Source organism: Emydura macquarii, unplaced genomic scaffold (genome assembly GCF_026122565.2).
Source record: "Emydura macquarii macquarii isolate MOO-44397 ecotype Brisbane River unplaced genomic scaffold, CSIRO-AGI_Emac_v2 contig_3114, whole genome shotgun sequence".
In the NCBI taxonomy this organism is placed as follows: Eukaryota; Metazoa; Chordata; order Testudines; family Chelidae; genus Emydura; species Emydura macquarii.
Window position 1 is genome coordinate 3,136,263 of NW_027133251.1, and position 25,809 is coordinate 3,162,071.

The window sequence follows — 25,809 nt, forward strand, 5'->3', positions numbered from 1 at the left end:
GTGTTTAGGTCCTGGGTTTTGGCTGGGGCTCATATATCCAGTTAAAATTCAAAATTGAAGGAGATGTCTGAATGAATCCTCCATGTCCTAACAGGAGTGTGTGCAGGAATTGTTTTATTACTGCACGCAGGCCTGTTAACACATGATCCACATTTTAGTGGGGCAAAGCCCTGGGCATCCAGCACCATTTAGTACTGTCAGTGTTCAGCTGTGGTAACGGAGCAGCTCTGCTAATTCATGGCATTTCCCCTTCCCGTTCTGCATAGCTGCCCACTTTCCTTTTCTGTAGACCTGGCTTCTCCTTTAAAACAAGACTGAAGCTGAAGTTAGCATGGGGCAAGGTGTTGGACTGACAGCACTGGAAAACGATCGGCCAAATTCTGAGGTGTTATACAGGGAAGTGAAAGTTAGACACCCTTGGAATCAAACTTCTTCGCTGTCAGACTCCCATAGACCTTACACCCGTTCTGCAAGGGCATCTAACTTCATGCTGCTTACATGCTGAGGATCTGGAAGATTAGAACTGGACAGAGGTGACTGTTTACAGCTGATCTCAAAAGGCCAGATTGCTGGAGGAGGTGGCTTTAGCTCTGCTGAAGTCACTTGAGCTATGCTGATGTACAACAGCAGAGGATCTGGCCCAGTAAATGAGAGATAAAGATGCACTGTGCAAACAGATGTTAGTAGTAACTTTTGCTGGCAGCTCAGGGCAAGAGCCTTATCCCTGGATGGGAGACTGAATGAAGTCGAGAGATTGCCTCTATATTAATTTGATCATTTCCATATCTCTACGGGAAAAGTCCTGCTCAGACACAATCATCTCTTTGCAAGATGATCCTGGCCAAGATGACACAAGGTGACCACAGCACATAACCTTCCATAAACCTGGGGACATAAAACAAGCCAATGACCTACTTTACGACCATAAATATAAATTTAACGAAGGCAGCACTTCTTCATTAGGCAGAAGTCAAGAAACGACTCCCAAGTCCTTCAAAGAAAGGAGATCCATTAATGTCACTTTCCGAATCCTCTGCCCGGTGCCAAAAAACCCAAGGATGATTTCCCAAAGTCAGCACGCAATCCCAGCGTTTTAAAATTAATGCTGGGAAGCTTTCATGCCACTGGAACGTTTATCTGTTTTTTAAAGGGACACTCAGCTGCTTTTAGGCCCCACATTTAGCTTCCATAGGGACAAATGGGGGTGAGGGTCACACAATGAAATACGTTTTCTTAAAAAGAAATTCAGTGAAAAACCATGCTTTGAAAAAGATGTAATGAAGATCCCATTGCTTCTGAGGTGTCAGTAACTCAAACAGAACAGCTGCGAGTTAGCCAGTGTCTGGGAACCAAAAGGTGAAACTGACTATATACAAAAAGGGCTGGATTTTGCTCTCCTATATATCAAAGTAAATCAGTAGGAGCTGAACTGAAGTCAATAGGGTTATCCTGGTATAGGTGAGATGAGGAAGATTAGGGCCTGATCCAGTTCCCACTGAAATCAGTAGGAGTCTCTCCATTGTCTTCAATGGGATTCGTATTGGGCCCTGAAGTTTAATGTGTCCAGGGTGGTTTCACCGTCCCAGCTCAGGTTTAAACACATGAAGCATACAGGCTGCCAAGCAAATGTTATTGCTAAAACCCTTTCAGTTTGACTTAAGTGAGGTCTGATCCTAGGAGGCGCTGAGCAGAACTTAGCAAATAACGGGCTTTTCAGCTCAGGGACTGAATCGAAAAATCTGAAAAAAAAATTCGGTTTGGTTGAAACCGATACTGCTTTTTTTTGTTTTTTCTCCAAGAAAAAATGGTTTTGGGTGGAATGAAACATTTTGTTTCACCCCCAAATCTCCTGTTTTTTAGTTTCATTTTGGGCTGGGGGGGGGGGGGGTGCACACATTTTTGGGGAAGTTGTTTTAAAATTAGCTACACATCTAAACAAAATGCTGTTTCCAAGAGAAAACTCCAAATGTTTCATTTCGATGTGGCTAAACCAAACCACTTTGACTCTTTCAAAAAAGAACCCCGTTCCTTTTTTTTTGTCTGAAACTATTTGCTGAATTCGACCCAAATTTATGAGGATTTTGTTGGCCTGAAAAAATTCATTTTTTGACAAATTTGCTATTTGTGGGGAAAAAAATAAAAAGTCACCCAGCCTCACAGCTGAGCGCCCCCCGGTAGTGATTTAACTTCAGCGGAAGGGTATAGGGCATCTTTCACTGATCTCTCCATTCTCTGCCTCAAAATAGGCAGTCACATCCCAGCACAGGGAATTCATTTCATTCCATCTGTTTTTCTGTGTTTTGCACTCTCATTCCTTAAATGTGTTATGAGGGACCATTGGCTCAGTCTGCAGCTCTGAGACCTTTTGTCCATCCCTGTAGGAATTGGACAGATAAATCAGCTAAGCCGGTGTAACCTCGCCCAGGGTTCTAGAGGGGGTGGGTATTGAAAGTGTGTGTTGGGGCTGCAGGCGGAGGAGCTGTGGCGGTAGGTTCAGAAAAGGAGGCCACAGTGTTACCTGCTTTTCAGTCTAGAGGGAAATAAAATATAAAAAAAAAAAACCAAACCCCTCTGCAAGGTCAGGATCAAACCAAACAAATAAATAAATAAATGGAGTGGGAGGACGCTGGTCACCTTCTCCTTAAATCCAATTTAAATCACTCTCTACAGCCCTAATCTAGATCCATAATTGCATCGTTTCGTACAACAAGCTTGCGCGAGGTCTTAAGAAATTCATGTAGATTAAAATTCATGGGTGCCATCGTACGGATTCCATATTATTAAGATTGATTAGGACAGCTGATGCTGTGATTAAAGAAGCCAGCGTTTACTGTTGTAATTAATTAGGTATTCAGACACAACAATAACTGCAATAACAGAAAGAATGTGCTGATCCGACAGAAAACAGCAACCGATCCTGGGCATTCTGTTCGTGTTTCGCCTTACAGCTAAGGAGCCAGAGGCCCCACTTGTTCTAAATTAATATGGTTTGCTAGATGCATTGTTATTTATTTACACAACAGTATGTTGTGGTCGCTTTCAGAGGCTAGCCTGCTTGAGGCCCCGCTGTGCTAGGTGCTGTACAAACAGAGAGCAAATGACAGTCTCTGCCCTAAAGGGTACGTCTATACAGCCCACAGTAGCGAGCCTTGAGCCTGGGTTGACTGACTCGGACTAGCGGGGCTTGCACCGCAATGCTAAAAGTGACATTGTGTCTCGGGCTGGAGCTCGGATGCTGAAGCCAGCAGGGGGGAATGGGGTTCAGAACATGGATTTTTGCATGAGCCCTGTGACTCCTAGTCTGTTGTCCTGGGTTCGGAGACTCACTGTGGCGGGCGGTTGTGCAGACATATCTAAAGAGTCTAAAAGACCCGGATTGACAGGTGGATGAGACACAAGCAGGCCTGGGCAGGGGGCGGGAGAGACAGGGTAACAGACATCTCAGGATGGGTGCGGATCTTAGCCACCGGCCCAACCATTACTAGGCTGCAGTTTCCAATGTGCATCACAGAGAAGGAGAGAGTTGACAAGGGACTGGAAGGAGGACAAGGTGGGGGATCTTTACAGGTTTGGACTGGAAGCTTTTCCCAAGTGTAAGGGGCAGCGTGGGAGACATTGCCAGCGTGGAGAAGGGAAGAATCAAGTGATCCAGGCTGACACTCTAGGCAGAGCAATGCCGGGAATCAACCTGGCAATGAAATGGGAGGGAGGATATGTGCGGCCGCGTGAGGAAGGGCTTGGAAAGTGAGGGCTAGAAGTCTGTATTTGATGCAGTGGAAAAGCAGGGAGCTAGTGGAGGGATTTAAAGAGGGTGGGGACCCAGTCAGAGTAACAGGCGCTAGGAAGGTGATCTTAGCAGGATCTTGAATGTACTTGAGAGGAGCAAGGTTGGAGGCATCGTGGCGGAGAGGAGGAGACGACTGTAACCAAGGTACAAGATGATCTGGGCTCAGATGAACATTTTGTCAGTGTGAGCAGAGAGGACCCCCCACTGCGTTCTCCTGGGAAAGGTCTAAAAATGCCCTCTTATCACCAGTGTGGGTGAAAGAACTGCGAAGGGTACTGGGGTTGATATCCTTCCCCCGCCTGGTGATTCTCCCAGGCTCACATAAGCCCCCAAGAAACCCTGCTGGAGTCATATCTCCACACTTTTTTCCCCATGACACAGGCGGTCTTGTGTAGCTGATGACCATCGTGTCTGTGTGTTTAATCCCGCCCCTCCAGGGCTTGCCCAGCAGACATTTTATGTTGATTTCATTCTGCCATGTGGCTTTCCTGAATTCATAGACTGACAGATTCCAGAAGGAGGGACCATTGTGCTCATCTAGTCTGACCTCCTGTATAACACAGGCCAGAGACCTTCCCCAAAACAATTCCTCAAGCAGATCTTTTAGAAAAACATCCAATCTTGATTTAAAAATTGTCAGTGATGGAGAATCCACCATGACCCATGGGAAATTGTTCGAATGGTTAATTACCTCACTGTCAAAAATGTATGCCTTATTTCCATTCTGAATTGGTCTAGTTTCAACTTCCAAACAATTGGAACCACAACTGATCTCAGCCCTAGTAAAAGTATAGCAGCCTTGCCTATCGTCTGCCTTCTCAGTGGAGATCTCGCCTCATTAGAGCTAGCTAACCATCTCCACCTTTATCCCTTCTACCTGGTATCACTTAATTCATGCTCTTTGCTCTAGACTGGGAACTGGAGAGCAGTACATACGGACTCGTGGCGTGTGCTACTCAGGATGGAACATCAGGCCGTCTCAGGAATGTGAATCCATGTTGCCTTCGAGTGGCCAGAGCCCCATAGAGGGTATGGGTGGAGATTTTCAAAAGCACCTTGGGAATTTGGGAACACAGATCCCACCAAACGGTGGTTTTCAAAGCTCAAATCCCACCCGTTAGGCAGTTTTGAAAATATTCCCCATAACCTCAAATGCTACCATAGATAATGGGGTGACTCTAGGCACCCTTTTATTCACACCTTACACACTCATGTGATAATACGTGTACACAATGTACCTTGGAGGGATCATCTGAAAACTAACCCCACACAGGTCAACAATATCATGGTGAAAGATAGGTAACAATGTTATATGTGAAGTTATAAATGCTCTGTCTGTAAACTTACTGGAACACTTTTAGGACCAGATAGCCTAGCCTAGGTAAAGGGGATAGACAGGTCTGTCCTAGACGAAGGAATGGGGGTTTACCTCAATTTACATATTAGCAGTAAACAAAGCCATCAAGCTAAACCAGCAGTGGTTATCCTGGGACTGCACTTGAAAGCCAAAGAATAAACATGGCTTCTGCATGCCAGAGAGAGAGAGAGAGAGGAGATTGAATACCCAGGGCCTTCCTGACTTTTAGGACAAAGACAATTCCTTGAGAATATAAGGGTAAGAGGGAGACTTCATCTTTATCCTACACCTTCAGGAGATAAAGAAACCAAGTGATTTGATTGCTGAGATGGGTCCCAGGCCAGTAAAAAGCTGGGAAGGAGACTGCGGGTGAGAGAAACCATCTTGAACAAAGACTGCATCTCGTGTTTTCACTTTCACTGCTCTGTAACCATCTCCACCTCTATCCCTTTTACTTGGTACTGCTTAATTCATGCTGTTTTGTTACTAAAATGGTATTGCTTTCCTTAGAAATCCTCAGTGCTCTGTAGGTTCAGTACTGTGTGTCCTTCTAGGAAGCTGACAGCTTGGAAATTTTCACTGTCTCTGGAGAGGCAGCAAACTTAATTCTTTCTCTGTGAGGGCTCCATGACAGGGCCTGGTCCCTGCAGCAGGATGATTTGGGGGTGAATTTGGTGCTGGAAGAGTACTAAAATTACTAAGCCTGAAATGAATAACCAGGTTGTGCAAAGCCAGGGAGAGGCTTACGGTGTGGGCTGCTGGCAGACTGTGTGTGTCAGAGCTCTGGACCAAAAATGCACAACCACAAGACACTCAGGGTTACAAGACAGATGGCGACTGAACCCCTTCCTGGCATAAGTGAACCCCAAAACGTCACACATGGAGATTCTCCTTTGCCTCAGATGAGCGAGGCATGCATTTCTAGAGGCAAAGCTCCTGGTTTCTATCCCTGCTGTCGTCCATTCAACCACAGCGTAAACAGTAATGATTGCATCTACCTGGTTCAGTAGCAATGTCTCAAAATGGCCGCTTTTGGCGGGCAGTAGGTTTGAAGGGCTCATTTGAATAACTTTCCCCCTCCCCTACATATTGCCCTGGAGTTTAAACACCACCCTGCCCAAAAAGGTGGCAAGCAGCAACTAAGATGCAGGGCAGGAGGCCTGTGACAACATTTTCAAAAGCACCAATGTGGTCCAGGAGCCTAGGTCCCATTTTCGAAAGCGATCCCTCATTTGTGCATGAGAACTAGGGAATGAAAGTGACCTGCCTGGTTTCATTGTTCAGAGCGGAGTTATTAGTAACAGAGGGAAGGGATTAATGGTAACTACCTGAGGCCAACTTCTGCTGTCCATTACACAGTATCAATCCAGAGCAATTCCACGCCTGTCACAGGCAGCCAGATGCTAGCGGTGCAACGGAGAACAGAATCTAGCCCATATCTCGGTCGATATCTCTCTGATTACATGTCCTACACTTCTGCAAGTGAAACCCTGAGCCCTCAGCTCTCCTCTTGGCTGGTAAGAGGCCTCGCAGGCCGAGTGCAGTCCCTGTCACTATTGTTAACCCGGAGCCGGTGAGCAGTGTGGAGCTGCTGTGACGTTGCTCACCATATCGTGGCACGAAGGATTAGGTGTTTGCTCCTGCTATATGTTATGACACACTGCCATGTTCAATGGTGCTGTGAACTGAGACTCTGAAAGGCCAAAGGGCAGGCATATAAACTAACACACATCCCCAAATGAACTGAGATTAGTGTCAAAGGAAGGGAAATATTTGTTCCCTTGGACAGACTCCCTAACGGCGAGAGAACAGGGAATTCTGGCCAGACTGGGCAGGGTCGAGAGCAAAGCAAGCTTGCCTGCCGCTGACAGATCTGCAACGGTATTGCACGGGATCCATTGCTAGGTCACCACAGTGCAGAACAGTACAGCTGCAGGCACTGGGGCTGAGAACACACACTTGACAAACAGCAACGGATGCACGCATAGTGCCGAATTCCAAAACCCTCTCGACCATGGTGGGTTCAAATTTTGACCTGAACTTGACTGATATTGGGTTCATGTCCTCTGCCTGACCTGGAGGAGAGATGGTTAAAAAGGAGCAAGGGAGGAGAGAGGGAAAGAGAGAGGTTTTCTTTTCAGATGTGTGCTCTGCACCTACTGTGACTGTACGCTTTGAGTTTTGTTTTGATGTTTTTATTTAATAAACATGAACCCAAAAAAAAAATCCAGAGAAAAATAACGGGAAGGCAATTATATGATGTCATCTTGCCTTTATGTTTCAAAGATTGTGGACTTTTGGTGGTACGCTAGAGTAGTTTAGGTGTGATAGATAGATAGATAGTGTGTATAGGAATAGCTGGCTAGCTAGATAGACAGACTGCATGATTAATGGAATTTACATTGGGTCTGACACTCTGGACCACATGTACCGAAAGATAGTGGTTGTTTTATGTTTTGCTCTTTTCATGTAAAGGAAGCAGTGGGTCAAATTCTGCCAAAAGTTCCAACGGTATAAACCCACAATGGAGTTGTTCAGAGTTTACAGAAGAGTGACTGGGTCACAAAGTGCTATCTATGTGGTTATGTAAATAAGTAATAATAAACGTTCCTGGACATTTTGGTGCCTGACATACTGTAAATTGGAGGCTGGTGGAAGCTGGGTAGGGAGATGCCTGTGGGGCTGTGAACCTATTTATTCTGGGAGATCTGTGTTTTTTTCTTGTGCAATCTATGGGTGTAGCTGTGGTTACAGGCCCTGTTTTAGTATTTAATTACAATTGTTGAATGTAGAAAGATGGATCCACAGGAACATAGGGCAGTGCCAATATCAGATATTTCTGAGGAGGGTGCAAGATATCTCAGAATGGACAATGATAGAATAAGCTGCTGAACATTGCAAGTTTCTTTCTAACCCCAGGCAGTTGGCTTCTATCATAAAGCATGAGGGTTTGTGTCCTTTGTACATTTTTATCCTGTCAAATATAACCGTAGATGTTCTCATTATCCATATCAGTTTCTAATCCTTTTTTGAATCCCGTTAAGCTCTTGGCCTTGGTAATACCTTGTGGCAATGACTAATGTTTTGGGATTTGCACAGAGCCTGAGACAGGTGCAGAGAAGAAGTTGGAATCCATACATGCCATAGAATACAGCAATCCCACTTTGGGAATACTTGGATCCAGGATTTTTCTCTGGGGCCATCTCAAGTTGGGACAAGAAGCACTAAACCAGTAGGCTAGGATCTGACCCAGTGAGATTGATGGTGAAACTCCTGATCGACTTCAATGAGAACTGAGTTAGGCCCCGGCTGATTGGTAATACGCTTCCTTTTCTATAGCAAAGAGGCCCACACAGCACAGCTGAGTCCAAAGTGTCTCCAAATCAAATTGGTTGCATGTTGCTCCTCACTATCTGGCATGGCCAGCCTGGCTATGGTTTGGGTTTCTGCAATATCTCTAGCCAAAAGCATTTTCATGTTTGAAATAGGGCTGGTGGGAAAACAAAAAGTCAGTTTCGTGAAAAATGTGGAGTGTTTTGGAACATGATTTCTTTCCCCATTGGAACGAAACTGATACCTTTTGAAATTTTTCAATAAAAAAAATCTCTTTCTCTCCTGATTTGACCAGAAATTCCATCCTGGAGCTGAGAAACGCTTCTGGATGAAAGTTTCATGGACACTGATCTGTTTTCTGTGCAACGTTTCGGTTTTGATGTCTGAGCATTTTCGGACGCAAAATGATTTGTCGAAAAATTCCTGACCAGACCTAGCTTTTAGCTTTGGATTTTGTGAAACTTTGTTGAGTTCCAGAAAACTGATTCTCAGCCATGGGTTTTCCCAGATAAAATAATTCAAAATCTATTTCTCTAAGTAGCCAGAGGCCTGGGCTAGGCAAGCAGTAAAGATTCTGGTTTGAAAGGAATTCTTGTCCTGTCAATAATAATAATAAAACCCCGCCGTGAGGCAGTTCTTCCAGAGTTGATCACAAGGTCCTGATCCTGCAAACTTTCCTTGTTAGTACAATTGGACTAACGTAGGTAATGGTGGTAGGATTGGATGCCTTAGCATTAATAATTCAATAGGTCTAATTCAATCACTGGTCAAATTGCTGAAGTTAAACGAGGTTGAATTTCACCCAGTACTACCAGGAATAACTAAAAGCGAGTGGCACTGACTACCTTAATTCTTAGGTGTTTGTACAAACATTTCCTTTGCCTGGATTCACACACCTTGAGATTCAGTTTGACTAAGCCACAAAACTTACACAAAATTGGACGGATGCCACCAACTTTTACCTAGTCTCATGTCAAAACTGTTACCGAGTCTGGAAAACCGTCAGGCTTGGGCTGAGACGGGAGCTGGCAACTAGTTCTGGAGTCAGACCGATTTCATGCACTTGCATAGAAAAAGATTTCCACTGCTCCAAACACTACAGTGGCGGGACCATATAAATACACAGACTAGCTAAAACGAGCAGATAGATAGATAGATCACCTGACCTATTTCAAAATGCCATTTTGTTTATAAATGTAGCTAACTTTATTTAAGAAAGACAAAAAACAACAACAAAAAGGAGGTGTGTGAGAGAAAAACCAGAAAATGAACCGACATGAAACCCCAAAAGTTTTCATTTGATCCAAAATGAAAACATCTTTTGGATTTTTTCAGTTCACCCACAAACTGATTATCCACTCAGCTCTGCTTTATTCATCTATGACTCCTCCATCATGCCCCCAGTACATCAGTAAAGTTCCCAGCGTGGTGAAGCTCCCCTAGTTTGAGGGAATGGCTGAAATGAAAGGACTGCTTTTTTCGTCATGTGTGGCAAACTCATTGGCTGAAATATCTGACTGGGTGTTCAACTTTCTCACGGGCTAGATTAATCTCTGAGTGCTCCAGGGTAAGACATTCGTTCACCAGCTGGTGGTGAGCATTAGTTAGTACAATTTATTTCAGTCGTTGTTGTATTGTGTATAAAATGGCAAGAAACGTCTTCCCAGGGTATATGCAGCTTGAGGAGGGATGGGTGGTTATTGTGAGATAACTGCATTTCCCTAGGTGCACAAGTTGGCCTCGTGAGTTGTTGCTGCATCCTTGGCAATTACAACCTAATCAGTTATATACATATAATTGCACCTAATATCCTCCATTCACTGCTGACTGCCAAAACCTGAAAAAACCACCCCTTCCAGCTGGCACCCTTTGTGTCAGTCCTAGCAAACAGGCCATATGCTGAATGCCTGTGGAAACTGGTCTAATCCCTTAATCCTAGAGGCAGTCCCTCCAGTGCAGGGCAGAGCCATATTTGTGGTGTGGCGCTGGACCTGTTCTGTGGATGCATAAAGGATTTTAGTCTCCGGGGCCGTCACATGAGTTGGGCAGGGACATGGCTAGTGGGTCTGTGATTGGCATTGATCCACCACGTGAAAAGCCTTGCGTGGGCCACTGCTACCACGCGTGGGCTGCAACACGAGATGCACAGGGCAGGCTAGTTGATGCCAATCCCATCGCGTCCCATAAAGAGAGACATCCACAGTGTCCTCCTTCCACAGTCACTCTTTTGACCATAACTGAATTTACAGAGGAGATCCAGAAGTGTGGGCAGCAAGAGACGCAGCTGATGACCTCCAGCTGAGTCAGGCTCAGCACAGCTCCTACAAGATCAGCAGGAACAAACTGCCTTTTGGAACACCTGGGAGAAATGCCACACATGCACAATGTCAGTTTCACCTTGACGTGCTGGGTGGACATATGTGCACTGGGCTGGCTTCCCAGGCAAGATCTCCTGACCTTAACAGAGAGACACCTGCTGGAGCAGGATATGGTGTCTCAGAAAGAGAGGACACATCAGATACAGTTCTCAGTACTGGACCATCTCCATAGGAGAGAAACCAACTGGGTCTGAGAGTCAGGATGGCTTGGCTTACCTGGGTAAGGGTGGATGCCATTAGCAAACACGGCTTCTGCAGCGGGCTGCCCATTAGCTTGCGGTGGGAGGCCAGTGAAACCATTCACCCCGATTGGGGACGGGATGCTAGGCACAGCCGGTGCAGTGATGCCAGGAGGTGTGCTTCCACCTGCAGGAAGGAAGTAAAGAGACAAAAAAAAAACCCCAGCTTTAAGATGATGAATTCTACAGGTGGTGACCACATACAACAAGACTTGGATACTCCAGTGATGGACACCAGAGAGACACTTACAGATAACAAAACGAAAAAAGGTCAAAAGCATCTCACAACGCAATAGACGGTTTGCAGCACCATGGGCAAGACTGTGCAACGGGTTGCTCATCTTGGGGAGCACTTAACGTGAGAAAGGTTTTTGCTTGAGCTTGTTTAACCCCAGGAATGGGCTTTTCCTCCAGTGATCATGGCCTTTGGAATAGATCCTCAGCGGACATCAAATGGCGTAGCTCCAATGATGCTAGGGTCTGGCCTAATTTATTGGTAAATCATCAAGGCATTTCTTTCCTGACAACTGTTTGGTCTCAGAGGAGAACTCTGAGTCCCACCTTCATAGAGCATCTCATCTCCTTTTGGTTTTAGTCTCGGGGAGGTCATCCTTCTGGTCTGACTGTATCCAAGGACTGGTTTATGGGCATGGCTATCGCATGATCTGCTTCTGAACTGGTAGGTTCTCCAATTTCAGAATACTCTGAGTAGATGGCTAGCCCAAAAAGGAAAAAATAACAGCGACAGTTTGCAGCATTGTCACAGCTCCACCCAGGGCAGCTTTCCATCGCTGCAGTTTCACCCAAGTCTAGGCACATGCGCCTTGCAGTTGTGGCTGCGTTGGGAAAGGGAGGCAGACAAATGGCTAAATTCAAGGGTGAGTCTAACATAGAAGATTAGGGTTGGAAGGGACCTCAGGAGGTCATCTAGTCCAACCCCAACTAACTCATCCCAGCCATGGGATGCTGTGTACATTAGAGAAGTGTGTGTACCAGTGTTGAACGCAGTGTGGATATGCAGCACCTATGAAAAACAAGGTCAAGACTACTGTGATTTAACCTCATAATCTAACAGACTAAACTGCATTATTCTCATCTCTGCTTTACATCAGTGCATCTGTGTATTTGCACCAGGTTCAATGTTTCTAGTGGAGACGGGACCTAAGGCAGTCTAGGGGAGTCTAAACCTCAGTAGCCAACATCTTCCTCTACCCTCCAACATGTAAATTATTCCAGCAGACTCCTTCCAGATTTACCGAGATTCACACCCACTTATTGTGACAAGGTGGGTGAGGCGATATCTTTTACCTCTGAAGACAAGCTCCGTGTAAGCTTGGAAGCTTCTCTCTCTCTCATCAACAAAAGTCCAATAACAGATATTACCTCTCCCACCTTGCCTCTCTAATATCCTGGGACTGACACAGCTACAACTACATTGCATGCCCCCTTAATGCATCTTTCACAGCTCCCTTTGTATAGAGTCATAGATTCCAAGGTCAGAGGAACGATTAGATGATCTAGTCTGACCTCTTATAGAACACATGCCATGGAACTTCCCCACACTAATTCCTTTTGAACTAGAGCACATATTCTTTACAATAGATTTGAATTAGGCCATTGACTCTAATGGCACATAAGAGGCTTTAACTCATGCACCATGGGGTCAGAATTGATGGGGGAAACAAGAAAAGCAACTAAGAGGAGAGGCAAGAGGGCCATCCTTAGCTTATCGCTCCTCAGACCATCTCTCCTACCTCCTTGGCATATAATCTGCACCAATGTAAACGTGCTTACGCAGCAGTAGGTGGGAATAAGCAGCTCAAACAGAGTCTAATTGAGTCTAGCTCCCTCTGCCTCACACATCACGTCTGAATTTATTATCATTATATTTTATTAAGGCAATGTTTAGAGGTCTCAGCTGAGGCCAGGGTCCAGTGGTGCTAGGCACTGCATAGACACACAGTAAGAGGACCCAAAGATTTTACCAAATAAATAGACAGGAGAGATGAAGGGTCAGAGGGGAAACTGAGCCACAGAGGAGTGACATGACTTGCCCCAGGTCACGCAGCAGACAGGAACAGCAGAGTTGCAGACCAGTGCTGTAACCACTGGAGAACCCTGCCTCTGGGCAGCTGATCTCCAGTAATAATACCTGGCTACGTGATAACCATTCGCCCAGCAGCGTTGGTCTGAAGGAGGCTGTCACGTTCTCAGGAGACCTTAGGTACAATTCCACCACCAAAGTGACGTGAGAGTTGGGGTTGGCTCCCTGCGTTTGACAGCGACAACCTCTATCTCATCCCTGCCAGATGGGGCTCATTACAAATATTTCTGAAGAGCAATTTTCTTTTTGATTTTGGAAGAGATGAGTTTGTCCCAAGTGGTAGGTGTTTTCAAACTATTTTCTAGGGGTAAGGGAGCCCTCACCACTAACTATCTCGCCCCGCTTCTCCTATGTCAATCTAAACTGGTTGGACACTGAGCTGTGCTAACTCCGACTATTTTTCAGGAACAAGTTTTGTTTTCTCCCTCCCTGGCTGTGTATGTGAGAAAGTGGTTTTATTTAAATTAATGGATTCCCTAGCCACTCAGACCTATTGGGCACATACCCCTGCAGCACAGGATTTATCGTAGCTAAATAGGGCAATTTTTGTAGGAATCTCTCCTTCTGAAAATATCCGCAAAACATGACCACACCATAAAATATTCCACAGTGGCCTGATCCAAGCTTTAACTTTAAGCTTGTGCATAATTGGTTTAGTGGATCGAGGCCTTCGGAGAGCAGATATACTCATGAACTGCTCTGTGCTGATGTGTTTCGATGTGCAAACACTCAGCTTTCTCTACATCATAGTGGATGCTATTTTAGTGCCTTCCCACTGTCCAGAACAGACACGTTGCTGCTTCCCTTTGCTTCAGATGATGCTTTCCTGAAGAAATTCCCTCTATGCAGTATGTGGGCCCAGAGAACAAGAGGTGACATCCTGAGGTCCAAGGGCAATATTCTTTACATACACCATCAGTCTGAAGGTCACAGAGGCTAGTTAGCATTTCAGTCTCTTTTACAGATCTCTCCCCTATTTGCATAGGAAATGTGATTTGTATTACTTAACATTGCAGCGAGGATTTTTTTTTGACGTTTATTCCCCTCAATTCTTTAATTTTCCTTTGCATAAATCCATTGGGGACAGATCTCTAGTTGGAATAAGTTGGCATGGCTCCACTGAAGTGAGTGGAAGGACACCACTTTACACCAGTTGAGGATTTGGTCCTATAATTGGAAATACCTTGCGATTATACAGATGATGTGAGAGACAAGAATCGCACATGGGACAACAAGTAGAAAGGTTGCGGGGAGGAATAAATGGCAAATACTGTACATTAGGATGATCAACGTGCAACCTGTCAATCACACATGGTCCAAGATGGAACATGGCTATCTCGTTAACTACCATGACAGTCACATTAGCAGTACCACTGACAGACACAAAACTAGATGGAAGGGCTCATATGGCAGTAGATGGACTGATGTACGTTTCTGTTTTCCCTTCCAGCCTTTGTCTGTCTTGTCTATTCAGACTGTAAGCTCTTTGGGGCAGGGACTAATGTGTCTGCACACAGCCCAGCACAATGGGACCCTGAGCTCATGTGGGACCTCTAGGTGGTACCATAATGCAAATAATAAATGATGATAATTAGAGCAGGTTGGAAATTTTCTGGCTGCCATCCCCACCGTCTCCTGGCACCCTGGACCGTCTTTATCCTAATCCTGTAAATTGACCTGACCAGACTAGGCCAAAGAGAAGGACCCAGATGACATTGCCACCTACACTGGCTCCAGCTAAATCCTGAACACCTTTTGGGATGTGAGACTTTGTCACCCCCACTTTTTGCACATCCTTTTCCTTGTCCACTTTATTTCTTCTCTTTCCTAGCCTCCTTCTGTTCTCTGTTCTAATAAGAGACTGGCTTCGCTGGTCAAGACTAGATTTTGCAAGACTTCTGTAAGCCTGTGATCAGAAAGAGGAATTTAAACACAATGCCCTAAGCCTGATGCTGATACAAGTTTGCCAGGACTCTGAGTGGCTGATAAGACCATGTGGTGTGCCTGTGTTTTCCAGCAGTGAAGCTGAAAATGAGAGTCGATACTCAGAGACAGAAGCCGCACTTTCTATCTTTGCTGTTCTCTTCTTTCCTCTTTTGTGTGCATTTGTCTTGCTTTGTCTTCTTGGAACCGGGATTGAACAACAGCAGCCACGACAGAGCTCCAGCCCATCTCAACTCACTTTTTCTCTCTTTCCCGAAAAGGGAAGGCATTATCATCTAAGAGATGAGACGGACAAGGGGGGAGAGAGGTAATATCGTTTATAGGAACAACTTCTGTTGATGAAGGAGACAAGCTTTTGAGTTTACACAGAGCTCTTTTCCTGCTCTCTGCGTAGCTCAAAGCTTGTCTCTTGCTCCAACAGAAGTTGGTCCAATAAAAGATATTACTTCACCTGCCTTGTCTCGCTAATGTCCTGGGACCAACATGGCTACAACAATGCTGCAAACATCTAACAGTCTGTCAGACAAGAGCTTTTGCCTCCATAGACTCTCTCCAGTTAAAAGGAAAGGGAACAATGGATGATGTTAAAAAGAAAGTCTTACTTAGTACTTTAGATTTCAAATGCAGTAACTGTTTCCCCTTCTTTTCTGTGTCTTTAGGAAAAAGTTCAAAGGTTGTTTAATGGTGTGTTTGCCATAGTACTAAGCAGGCTGCGGTCTCCGTGTACCAAACCCCGAACCTTGTTTAAAACTGTTTAATGCTGGACAACTTCAGAGTCATGTTAACATCTTTGACTCTCTGGGACCATGTATTCCCACTAAATTGATATACCAGCTCCCTGAGCTGCCTGTAGCATGGAAAGCCAGATGCCCTGGCTCTCAACCTCCCCTTTAACCCACCTGGAAGAATTTGGCTTAGAATTTATCACAGTGAAATTTTTCCATTTTTCAAACCAATTTCTTCCCCTGGTTTTCGGTTACTAATTTTGGGGGTGGCAGGGAGAGTTGTTTCAAATCAGAAAGAAAACCAATTTCAAACTCTTCCCCGAAACAGAATTCCCATTCTTCTACTCGTAACGACAGCCACACAGACAACCCAGGTCAGGGCTTTTTGTATCTCCTGGACGTGGTGGCTTGGCTTGTGAAATTCATCCCCTGCATTTCTTCTTAGCTAGTTTTTTTTGCCTATCACGTAGTGCTGCATTACTGTGTGGGGACAATTCCAAACCTAGGCTTTTCATCAATGAATATTAATTGGCTCTTCATGAATGGATATTTTCCCTGGATGGTCTAGGTTTACGTTGTCCTACCTCAGCACAAGGGGCTGGACTTGTGATCTCTTGAGATCCCTTCCAGCCCTACGTTTCTATGATTCTATGAATGGTTATACAGGGTTTTCATGAAGTGAGATACATATTCAGAATGAAATGGGAGTAACACCATAGAGGACTAGGCCCTACAGTTGGAAATGTCTTCCCAAGGGTATACTTTGTTATGGGTGCTTGCACAGAAGAAGTGCAAGGATATATTTCATACACGATATCATGTCAGCCAAAGCATTTGGCTGTTGTATTGGTATTTACACAGTGAAGTTGCAAAACTCATTCATTTTCAAGACTTATTTATATGCAAAAGAGCTCGTGTTCTTTTGTGTCCGGGCCACCATGCACCACACTGGATGGATTCAGTGCTTTTCAGGCCCCGACAGCATTTGAATTCCAGGCATTTGCTGTTTGACGTTCTCTCCACTCCTACCACAACACAAAACAAATCTAGCTAATGCAAATATGATAATCTTGTCTGCAGCGGGTTTAAAGGGTGCAGATATAATTAAGCCACTTTTCTATTTGGATTTGCAGTAGCTCCATCGACTCGTTGTTTATATATTTACCGTTGGGTAAACATACATTTTGAAATGTATGGGGTAAGGTTTCCAAGTCAAGTGTTTCCCCGGCTTTCCATGAGCTAGCCTGGAATGAGATTTTTTTTTTCTATAGCAAGAGAGACGAGGGGAGAGACACGGAAGAAGGCCCTTGACTGTAACAATAACCGCTGAGATCATCCCCAGATGCAGCTGCAAGGAGATGTTAGGGCTTGTGTGAGTCTGTGGGTTCTCACAGGCCCAAGGAGTTTGGCAGACAACTGCTAAGGTGACTTAGCTTTGTGGCTAAGCCCCAAAGATCCACCCTTCTGGAGGATCTTTTCTTCTCCCTGCCACTGCACGTCTTCCAAGATAGCACCCCCTACCTTAGCCTCTTAAACAGAATCCCCCTTCCTGCGCCAGCCCTCCTTTCAGGACTCGCCAACCACCACCAGTCACCAGCTGCCTCTCGTCTTCCCCCTCTTTTTATCCCCCAGCAGGCCGGCCTGCCTCCAGGTCACTTGACTCCTCATCAGGTGACTTTCCTTGTTGTCTCCATCAGGGGAGGTCAGGGCCTCCACATGGGGGGGAAAGGTACACTTTACTGGGAGGCAGAGGCCCTGGGGGTGTGGGGCGGCCCAGGATGCAACCCCCATGGGTATGTGTGTGGGAAGGGGCCCGTGTTAGAAGTTTGTACTGAGCCCAAAAAAATTATGCTTGGGCCCTGGGGGAGACAGGCCAAAACTGTTTCGAGGTCATGTCAGGGCATTGTCATCCACTGTCATTCTGAACCCTAGCTAGCTCATTGGTGGTCTTCTGCTTTTCTTTGCATTCACACAGTAAGACCGTCATAGGTCATGGCAGGGCTTCCCAGTCTTTCCCATACCATTCAGTCATCCAAACTGAAGATCAAAGACTAAAGGGTCAAATGGGGCTACTCTAATGACACAAACAGATGAGAGTACGGTGAAGTGCGAAACATGGAGCACCTGCTCATTGGCTGACTTCTTGGGAAGACCTGCACGAAGGAGGAGCTCGCTGCAGGGATGGAAAGAGCAATCGCTTGTGCACAGTTCTGGAAAAACATCCAGTTTGTGACAAGGGCACGATAAGAAGAGAAGAAGAAGAAGAACCGGGTGCATCCTTTGCGCAGTGCTTTAAAGGAAGTTCTGGATTTCTTGATCCCTTGAAGATGACTCTGGGGTAACTGGTGCAATGGTTCACAGGGCACTCCTGGTGTCTGAGTTACTGGAAATGGAAGGAAACTTTCAACCCACTTGGCCCCGGTCCTCAAGTGCTGTAATGTTGTATTGTTACAAGGAGTGGGCAATAGATGGGGTCTGATCCTCAGCTGGTGTAAACTGGCTGGCCCCACTGGAGTCACTGGCGTGACACTGCTTTATGCCAGACGAGGACTGACTCCTGGTGTGGGATGCTGTGAAGAGGTTGTGCAAGCCACTGAGTGATAAAAAAAGAAATGAACGCATTCACTCGTAAGGCTAATAAGAGAAGGAGGGGCAAAGGAAGGGGCTATATGGCTAGGGAGAATAAGAGATGAGCCCTGACATGAGACGGAGACTTGACAAGACATGGGATGGTGAAGAAAGACGCACAGGGCAGGAGCTGCAGAGGTGATGGCTTTCATAGAATCATAGAATATCAGAGTTGGAAGGGACCTCAGGAGGTCATCTAGTCCAACCCTCTGCTCAAAGCAGGACTAACCTCAGCTAAATCACCCCAGCCAGGGCTTTGTCAAGCCACAGCTTAAAAACCTCTAAAGATGGAGATTCCACCACCTCCCTAGGTAACCCATTCCAGTGCTTCACCACCCTCCTAGTGAAATTTTTTTCCCTAATATCCAACCTAGACCTCCCACACTGCAACTTGAGACCGTTGCTCCTTTTTCTGTCATCTGCTACCATTGAGAACAGCCTAGCTCCATCCTCCCTGGAACCCCCTTTCAGGTAGTTAAAGGCTGCTATCAAATTCCCCCTCATTTTTCTCTTTTGCAGACTAAACAAACCTAGTTCCCTCAGCCTCTCCTCATAAGTCTTGTGCTCCAGCCCCTTAATCATTTTTGTTGCCCTCCGCTGGACTCTCTCCAATTTGTCCACCTCCTTTTTGTAGTGGGGGGTGCAAAACTGGACACGATACTCTAAATGCGGCCTCACCAATGCCGAATAGAGGGGAATAATCACTTCCCTTGATCTGCTGGCAATGCTCCTACTAATGCAGCCCAATATGCTATTAGCCTTCTTGGCAACCAGGGCACACTGCTGACTCATATCCAGCTTCTTATCCACTGTAACCCCCAGGTCCTTTTCTGCAGAACTGCTGCCTAGCTCATCGGTCCCCAGTCTGTAGCTGTGCATGGGATTCTTCCGTCCTAAGTTCAGGACTCTGCCCTTGTCCTTGTTGAACCTCATCAGATTTATTTTGGCCCAATCCTCCAATTTGTCTAAGTCACGCTGTATCCTATCCCTACCCTCCAGCGTATCTACCACTCCCCCTAGCTTAGTGTCATCTGCAAACTTGCTGAGGGTGCAATCTATCCCATCCTCCCGATCATTAATGAAAATGTTGAACAAAACCGGCCCCAGGACCGACCCCTGGGGCACTCTGCTTGTGACCGGCTGCCAGCTAGACATGGAGCCATTGATCACTACCCGCTGAGCCCAACGAACTAGCCAGTTCTCTATCCATTTTATAGACCATTCATCCAACCCATACTTCTTTAATTTGCTGATAAGAATACTGTGAGAGACCGTATCAAAAGCTTTGCTAAAGTCAAGGTATATCACATCCACCACTTTCCTCAGTTTCCTCATCCATAGGGCCAGTCACCTCTTCATAGAAGGCAATCAGGTTGGTCAGGCATGACTTGCCCTTGATGAATCCATGTTGACTGTTCCTGATCACCTTCCTCTCTTCCAAGTGCCTTAAAATGGATTCCTTGAGGACCTGCTCCATGATTTTTCCAGGGATTGAGGTGAGGCTGACCAGTCTGTAGTTCCCTGGATCCTCTTTATTCCCTTTCTTGAAGATGGACACTAGATTTGTCTTTTTCTAATCATCAGGGACCTCCCCCACTTGCCACAAGCTTTCAAAGATAATAGCCAATGGCTCTGAAATCACATTAGCCAACTCCCTCAACACCCTTGGGTGCATTGCATCTGGCCCCATGGACTTGTGTATGTCCAATCTTTCTAAATAGTCCTGGACCTGTTCCTTCAGCACTGAGGGATGTTCACCTCCTCCCCATTCTGTGCTGCCCAGTGCAGTAGTCTGGGAGCTGACCTTGTCTGTGAAGACAGAGGCAAAAAAGGCATTGAGTACCTCAGCTTTCTCCACATCCTCTGTCACTAGGTTGCCTTCCCCATTCTGTAAGGGGCCCACACTTTCCCTAATCTTCCTTTTGTTGGTAACATACCTGTAGAAACCGTTCACGTCCCTTGCTAGCTGCAACTCTAATTGTGCTTTGGCCTTCCTGATTTCACTCCTGCATGTTCGAGCAGTATTTTTATAATCCTCCCTAGTCATCTGACCAAGCTTCCACTTCTTGTAAGCTTCTTTTTCGTGTTTAAGCTCACCAAAGACTTCTCTGTTAAGTCAAGCTGGGCGCCTATCATATTTGCTATTCTTTCTGCACATCGGGATGGTTTGCTCCTGCACCCTCAATAAGGTTTCTTTAAAATACAGCCAGCTCTGTTCAATTCCTTTCCCCCTCATATTAGCCTCCCAGAGGATCCTGCCCATCAGTTCCCTGAGGGAGTCAAAGTCTGCTTTTCTGAAGTCCATGGTCTGTATCCTGCTGTTCTCCCTCTTTCCTTTTGTCAGGATCCTGAACTCGACCATCTCATGGTCACTGCTGCCTAGGTTACCACCCACAGCTACTTCCCCTACCAAATCTTCCCTGTTTGTGAGCAGTAGGTCAAGAGAAGCACGGCCCCTAGTTGGTTGCTCCAGCACTTGCACCAGGAAGTTGTCTGCAACACTCTCCAGAAACTTCCTGGATTGTCTGTCCTTTGCTGTATTGCTCTTCCAGCAGATGTCAGGGTGATTGAAGTCCCCCATGAGAATCAGGTCCTGTGAATTGGAAACTTTCCCTAGTTGACTGAAGAAAGCCTCATCTACCTCATCCTCTTGGTCTAGTAGTCTATAACAGACACACACCACGACATCACCCTTATTGTTCTTGCTTCTAAGCTTAACCCAGAGACTCTCAACTGGCTTATCTCCAGTTTCATACTGGAGCTCAGAGCAGTCATAGTGCTCTCTTACATACAGTGCAACTCCTCCACTCTTTTGCCCCTGTCTGTCCTTCCAGAACAGTTTATACCCATCCATGACAGTGCTCCAGTTGTGTGAGTTACCCCACCAAGTCTTGGTTATTCCAATCATATTATAGGTTTTTTGACTGTGCCTGTCATGGCCACAAGCTTCTCAGCATGATGAGAGGACAAAAGAAAAGTCAGCGGAGGTAGCAGGGAGGTGAGCAACAGCAGCAAAAGGCCAGGTTCAGAAGGGAGTCGAAAAGAGGAATCTGGAGTTCCCAATAAATGTGGAGTTAGTGCACAGTGATAGGCTGTGTTGTGTGTACACAAACGTTTTCAAACCCGATTCATTGGATTTGATCCATTTTAAAACCCCTGCGTAGACAAGCCCTAACTCACACCTTTTTGCAGCCCCCTCCCTCAAATACATTTCACACTCCTCCTAATTCAGCCCAAAGTCGGGGAGATAAATTGGAACAAGGTTCATAAGACATTTTAAAAAATGAAGAGGACAATTTTCAAGTCACATAAAAAAAAGATGCAAGAATGGCCTTAACACGCGCACACAGGGGATTGGTGGGAACATGGCATGTCCTGTTGAATGGAGCTGTGTGAATAATGGATATTTTGGTTCGCTGGCAATATCGAAATTTTTTTTTTTTTTAAATTCCATTTTGGGGGTTGAACGAAACATGAAACTGTTTGAAAATTTTCCACAAATGGAAAAGTTAAAAAAAAAAAATTTGGATCAAGTTGAAATGAAACGTTTTCTTTTGAGCCGACTCGATAAAGGTCATTTTGATTCCAGGCAATTTGACAAAAGCAAATGATGGCTAACGTCACAAACTAGCCTGAGGGGTCATGTCATCTCCCTTATAAGCTTTAACCCACTGGGTAGGTGTTCATCTGAGACTTGGATTGAATTCTCCCCTCTACCAGGTCTAGGCTGGATATTAGGAAAAACTTTTTCATTAGGAGGGTGGTGAAGCACTGGAATGGGTTACCTAGGGAGGTGGTGGAATCTCCATCCTTAGAGGTTTAAGGCCTGCTTGACAAAGCCCTGGCTGGGATGATTTAGATGATGAGAGCTCCTTGCCTACTGCATGACAAAGGAGGGATTGGACTTTCCCAGCAGAGAAGGGCTTCAGACCGAAGCCTTATTTCTCCCTTGATTGTGGAGAGGTTCGAACACCACAGCTCAGGTCTCTCTCTAGCCCCACTCAGACCATACGCAAGACTTTGGGAAAGTTCAGAACGGACTGTGACTCCCGCACCGGGCGCTGTGCCACCCAGTCTCACCTAGTCTGCTCTCACTTACCTCAGATTTATGTGGACCTTCGCGGGGTGACTCCTGATTTACCCCTCTGCATATGACAAGACAATCAGGCCTTTTCACGTTGAATGTCTTTCTGTGTTTTCCTGCTATCCTCTGGGTGTCAGGATTGTTTAAGTGCCGCCGGTGTCCTTCCCCCTCTCTCTGCTCTCTAGCATGGCTACCTCGGCTTGGGAAAGTCCCTCCCTAGCCCGCTGCGTCCTACTCCTCCTTTGCCACCTGGGTTTGATGCTGCCCTGCAGGCTCCTTACCTGAGGTTGGCGTCATGGGAGCAGCAGCAAGGCCGTTCATGTTCAGTGCTGCCATCTGCTGCATCTGGGCAGCGGCGAAGGCTGCCATGGGATTCAGGTAGCCCCCTTGCGCCACGGATGCCATGATAGCCGCCTGCTGCTGCATCAGCTGGAACAAAGAGAACAGGGAAAAAATATCACGCATTCACCAGCAGGGCAACTCCAGAGAGGAGACAGGGTGGTCACAGACCAGTCCCTCCGGCCCTTGCACTGTGCTTGCTCCACCGGAGGCAGAAATACTGCCGTCCATTGGCCCAGTGCTACCCATGGAGCTCTGCAATGCAGCCCATGCCTTGCCCCTTCTTGGTCTGAGGGGGCTGGCGTCTCAGGCCAAACTGGAGCACAGCACCCTGGGACTTGTAGTGTCCGTAGGCTGCACCTCCATATGACAGAAGAAAACATGAAGTTCAGCATTTGAAAGGAAGGGCACTTTCAAAACTATTGCGAGGGACCGTATATGGTGGTTTACTGGTAAATTTAACAGTTAGGTCACTGCTAAAGTAAGCACAAACATTAAAAAAAATAGAGATCACTTTACAATGTTGAAAGCATCCTGCCTGGGTATTCAAATGCAGAGACAGTCTGGTCCAGAGGATAAACAATGATCTAGGAGCTAGACAGTCCCAGCTCTGCTATTGATCTGTTGTGTGACCTTGGTAAGCTATTTCCACTCTCTGTGCCTTAGTTTCCCCAGCTGTAAAATGGGGAGAATGATGCTTGCCTTACTTTGTAAAAGTGGCTTAGATCTAGGGATTAAAAGAGCTGTCTGAGACCTGAATAGTATTATTTCTTGCATCTTAACACAGCATCTCAATGCCAAGGTGGAGGCTTCCCTTCTGATTGTTAATTGCCCTTCCTTATTATATACTGCATAAGACACTTTCACATTTTAATTAGCGATTTACTCTTCTTTGTAATTACCGATGGAGTGATTAGATGATCTTTTTATATTATAGTGCAATGCTGATCCCCTTTAAGGAGCAAATTTGTTAGTAGACATCAATTGGATTTATTCTCCAGATCAGGCACTGAGCAGGTGATTTTATTAAGTACTGAATGAGGGAGAGAGAATGCATCCATCTTTAAACAGGGATTGACTCTATCTTTGGGTGTCTGCTGACCCATAGCTCATTTCCTGTGCTGGATATTTATACTTCTGGCTTGCTGAGGACATAACTTGCTCCATGGCTGGTTATATAAGTGATGGCTGAGGTCCAGGATCTGATCAAATTAGTATTTCTCAGAGGTAAGGAGCGCTTCAAGGGCTGGGAGAAGAGGGGGGTAGTTGAGTCTCGGCTGGCTTTCACAGACATTAGATTTTCTCTTTATTCCTCCAAAGTATGTCGGAGCTGGAAAAACTTTTGTGACAGACTTGTAAAGTGTATAAGGGTTAGTCTGCATAGAAGCTAACAACCTACTACTGGTTTCAGACACTGGATCTAATCCTTCTGCTCCAGTGGTACAGCTTTACGGTTTAGTGCTGAAAGTTCCTGGTTCAGACCCTACTCATGATCTATGACGGGGGTATCATAACACTTGCTCAGAACCCTGGTTAAGACACTGGACTGTGACTCCATAGTCGCTCTCTGCACTGGAACTCTACCACAGACACTATGAGTGACCTTGGTCAAGTCACTTAATCTCTTGAGCATCACAGCATCACTTCCCCACCTGTAAAACGGGGATCATAATTCTTCCTTTGTCTTATTATCTAGACTGTACAATCTTCAGGTCAAGGAATATCTCTTACTATACACAACGGGGCTTTGATCTTGGCTGGGGTAAATCGCTGCTACCACAACACAATTTATAGTCATGCTGTTCCAAAGACTGTCCCTATTATGTATGCTGCATGCTAGGTATTAGAGCTGAACAAATTGTGTGTAGCATTTCACTGTCTGGATGATGTAACCTCTTGTCCTGTTCATGACATGGCCAGGAGCTGTTCACAATTGTTTCAAACATATCATGTGTTCAAAGTTATCTGCTGAATCGCCTCTGGGATGGGCTCTTGGTCTGTCTACAGGCTTACACATACGCAGTGGGAAAGATACATGCAATGATGGCATGGGACAGCCCTAGGTTGATGCATCCAGAGTTTTGCAACATACTGTCATTATTCCATCTCTATTACATCAGTCCAGAGACACAAATGGTATTTTCCTCTCCATGTGCATGCAAAAACCAAGGCTGCTTCTAACCTGCTCATCACAGCTGAATGCACTGCGTACATCTAATGTCCCACTGATTTCAGTGGAGTGGTGGTTTAAAATTGAGTGTACTGCTGTAGTGAGGGGCGGGGGTAGAATGGGAAGAGAGTAGGTTAAATTTAACTTACACTTAGAGAGGAAGGACGGTCCAGTGGTTAGGGCATTGTTTAGCACTCAGAAGGGCCGTGTTCAAGTTTCTTCTCTGACACAGCATGCCACTGTGACCTTGAGCAAGTCACTTAGGACCAGACTACATTATAGGGGTTGAGCCATGGCACTGCAGCTGTGCAGACATGGCCTCCATTGATGGAAGGGGGTTTTCCATTGAGGCAGTTAGTCCACCTCTCTGAGAGGCATTAGCTAGCTCAACGAAATAATTCTTCTGTCGACCTAGCTGAGGCTATGGCAGGTCGCCCTGACGACAGTGCTCAGGCTATGACATTTTTCACAGCCCTGATAGTAACATTAAAAAAAAAAAAAGTTCCATTTCAGAACCAAAAGTCAAAAGGTTGAAATTTCCCCTGGATGGAAAATTCTGACAAAAATTGTTTGGAAACCATCAAAATGTTTCATTTAAAAAAATCTCTGAATGAAATTCTACCCGGGATCCCAGACTGCCGGGCTCCTGGCTCATCTGCGGCTCCTAAGGTTCCAGGCTCCTGGCTTCATATTGGAGAGCCTGGAAATTCTGGGATCCCCA

The 25,809-nt window shown here is 45.8% G+C and overlaps 1 protein-coding gene across 3 annotated transcripts in view; it reads right to left on the bottom strand.

Annotated features, from left to right (window-relative positions):
- CELF4 (CUGBP Elav-like family member 4) overlaps positions 1–25,809 on the bottom strand; it is a 108,139-nt gene that overhangs the window by 43,744 nt on the left and 38,586 nt on the right. For all 3 annotated transcript variants that reach the window (XM_067530898.1, XM_067530900.1, XM_067530899.1), the window contains exons 4-5: positions 22,861–23,008; positions 11,072–11,221 (exon numbers count right to left, since the gene is read on the bottom strand). In XM_067530898.1, coding sequence (XP_067386999.1) covers positions 11,072–11,221; positions 22,861–23,008 — 298 coding nt within the window. The remainder of the gene's footprint in view (positions 1–11,071; positions 11,222–22,860; positions 23,009–25,809) is intronic.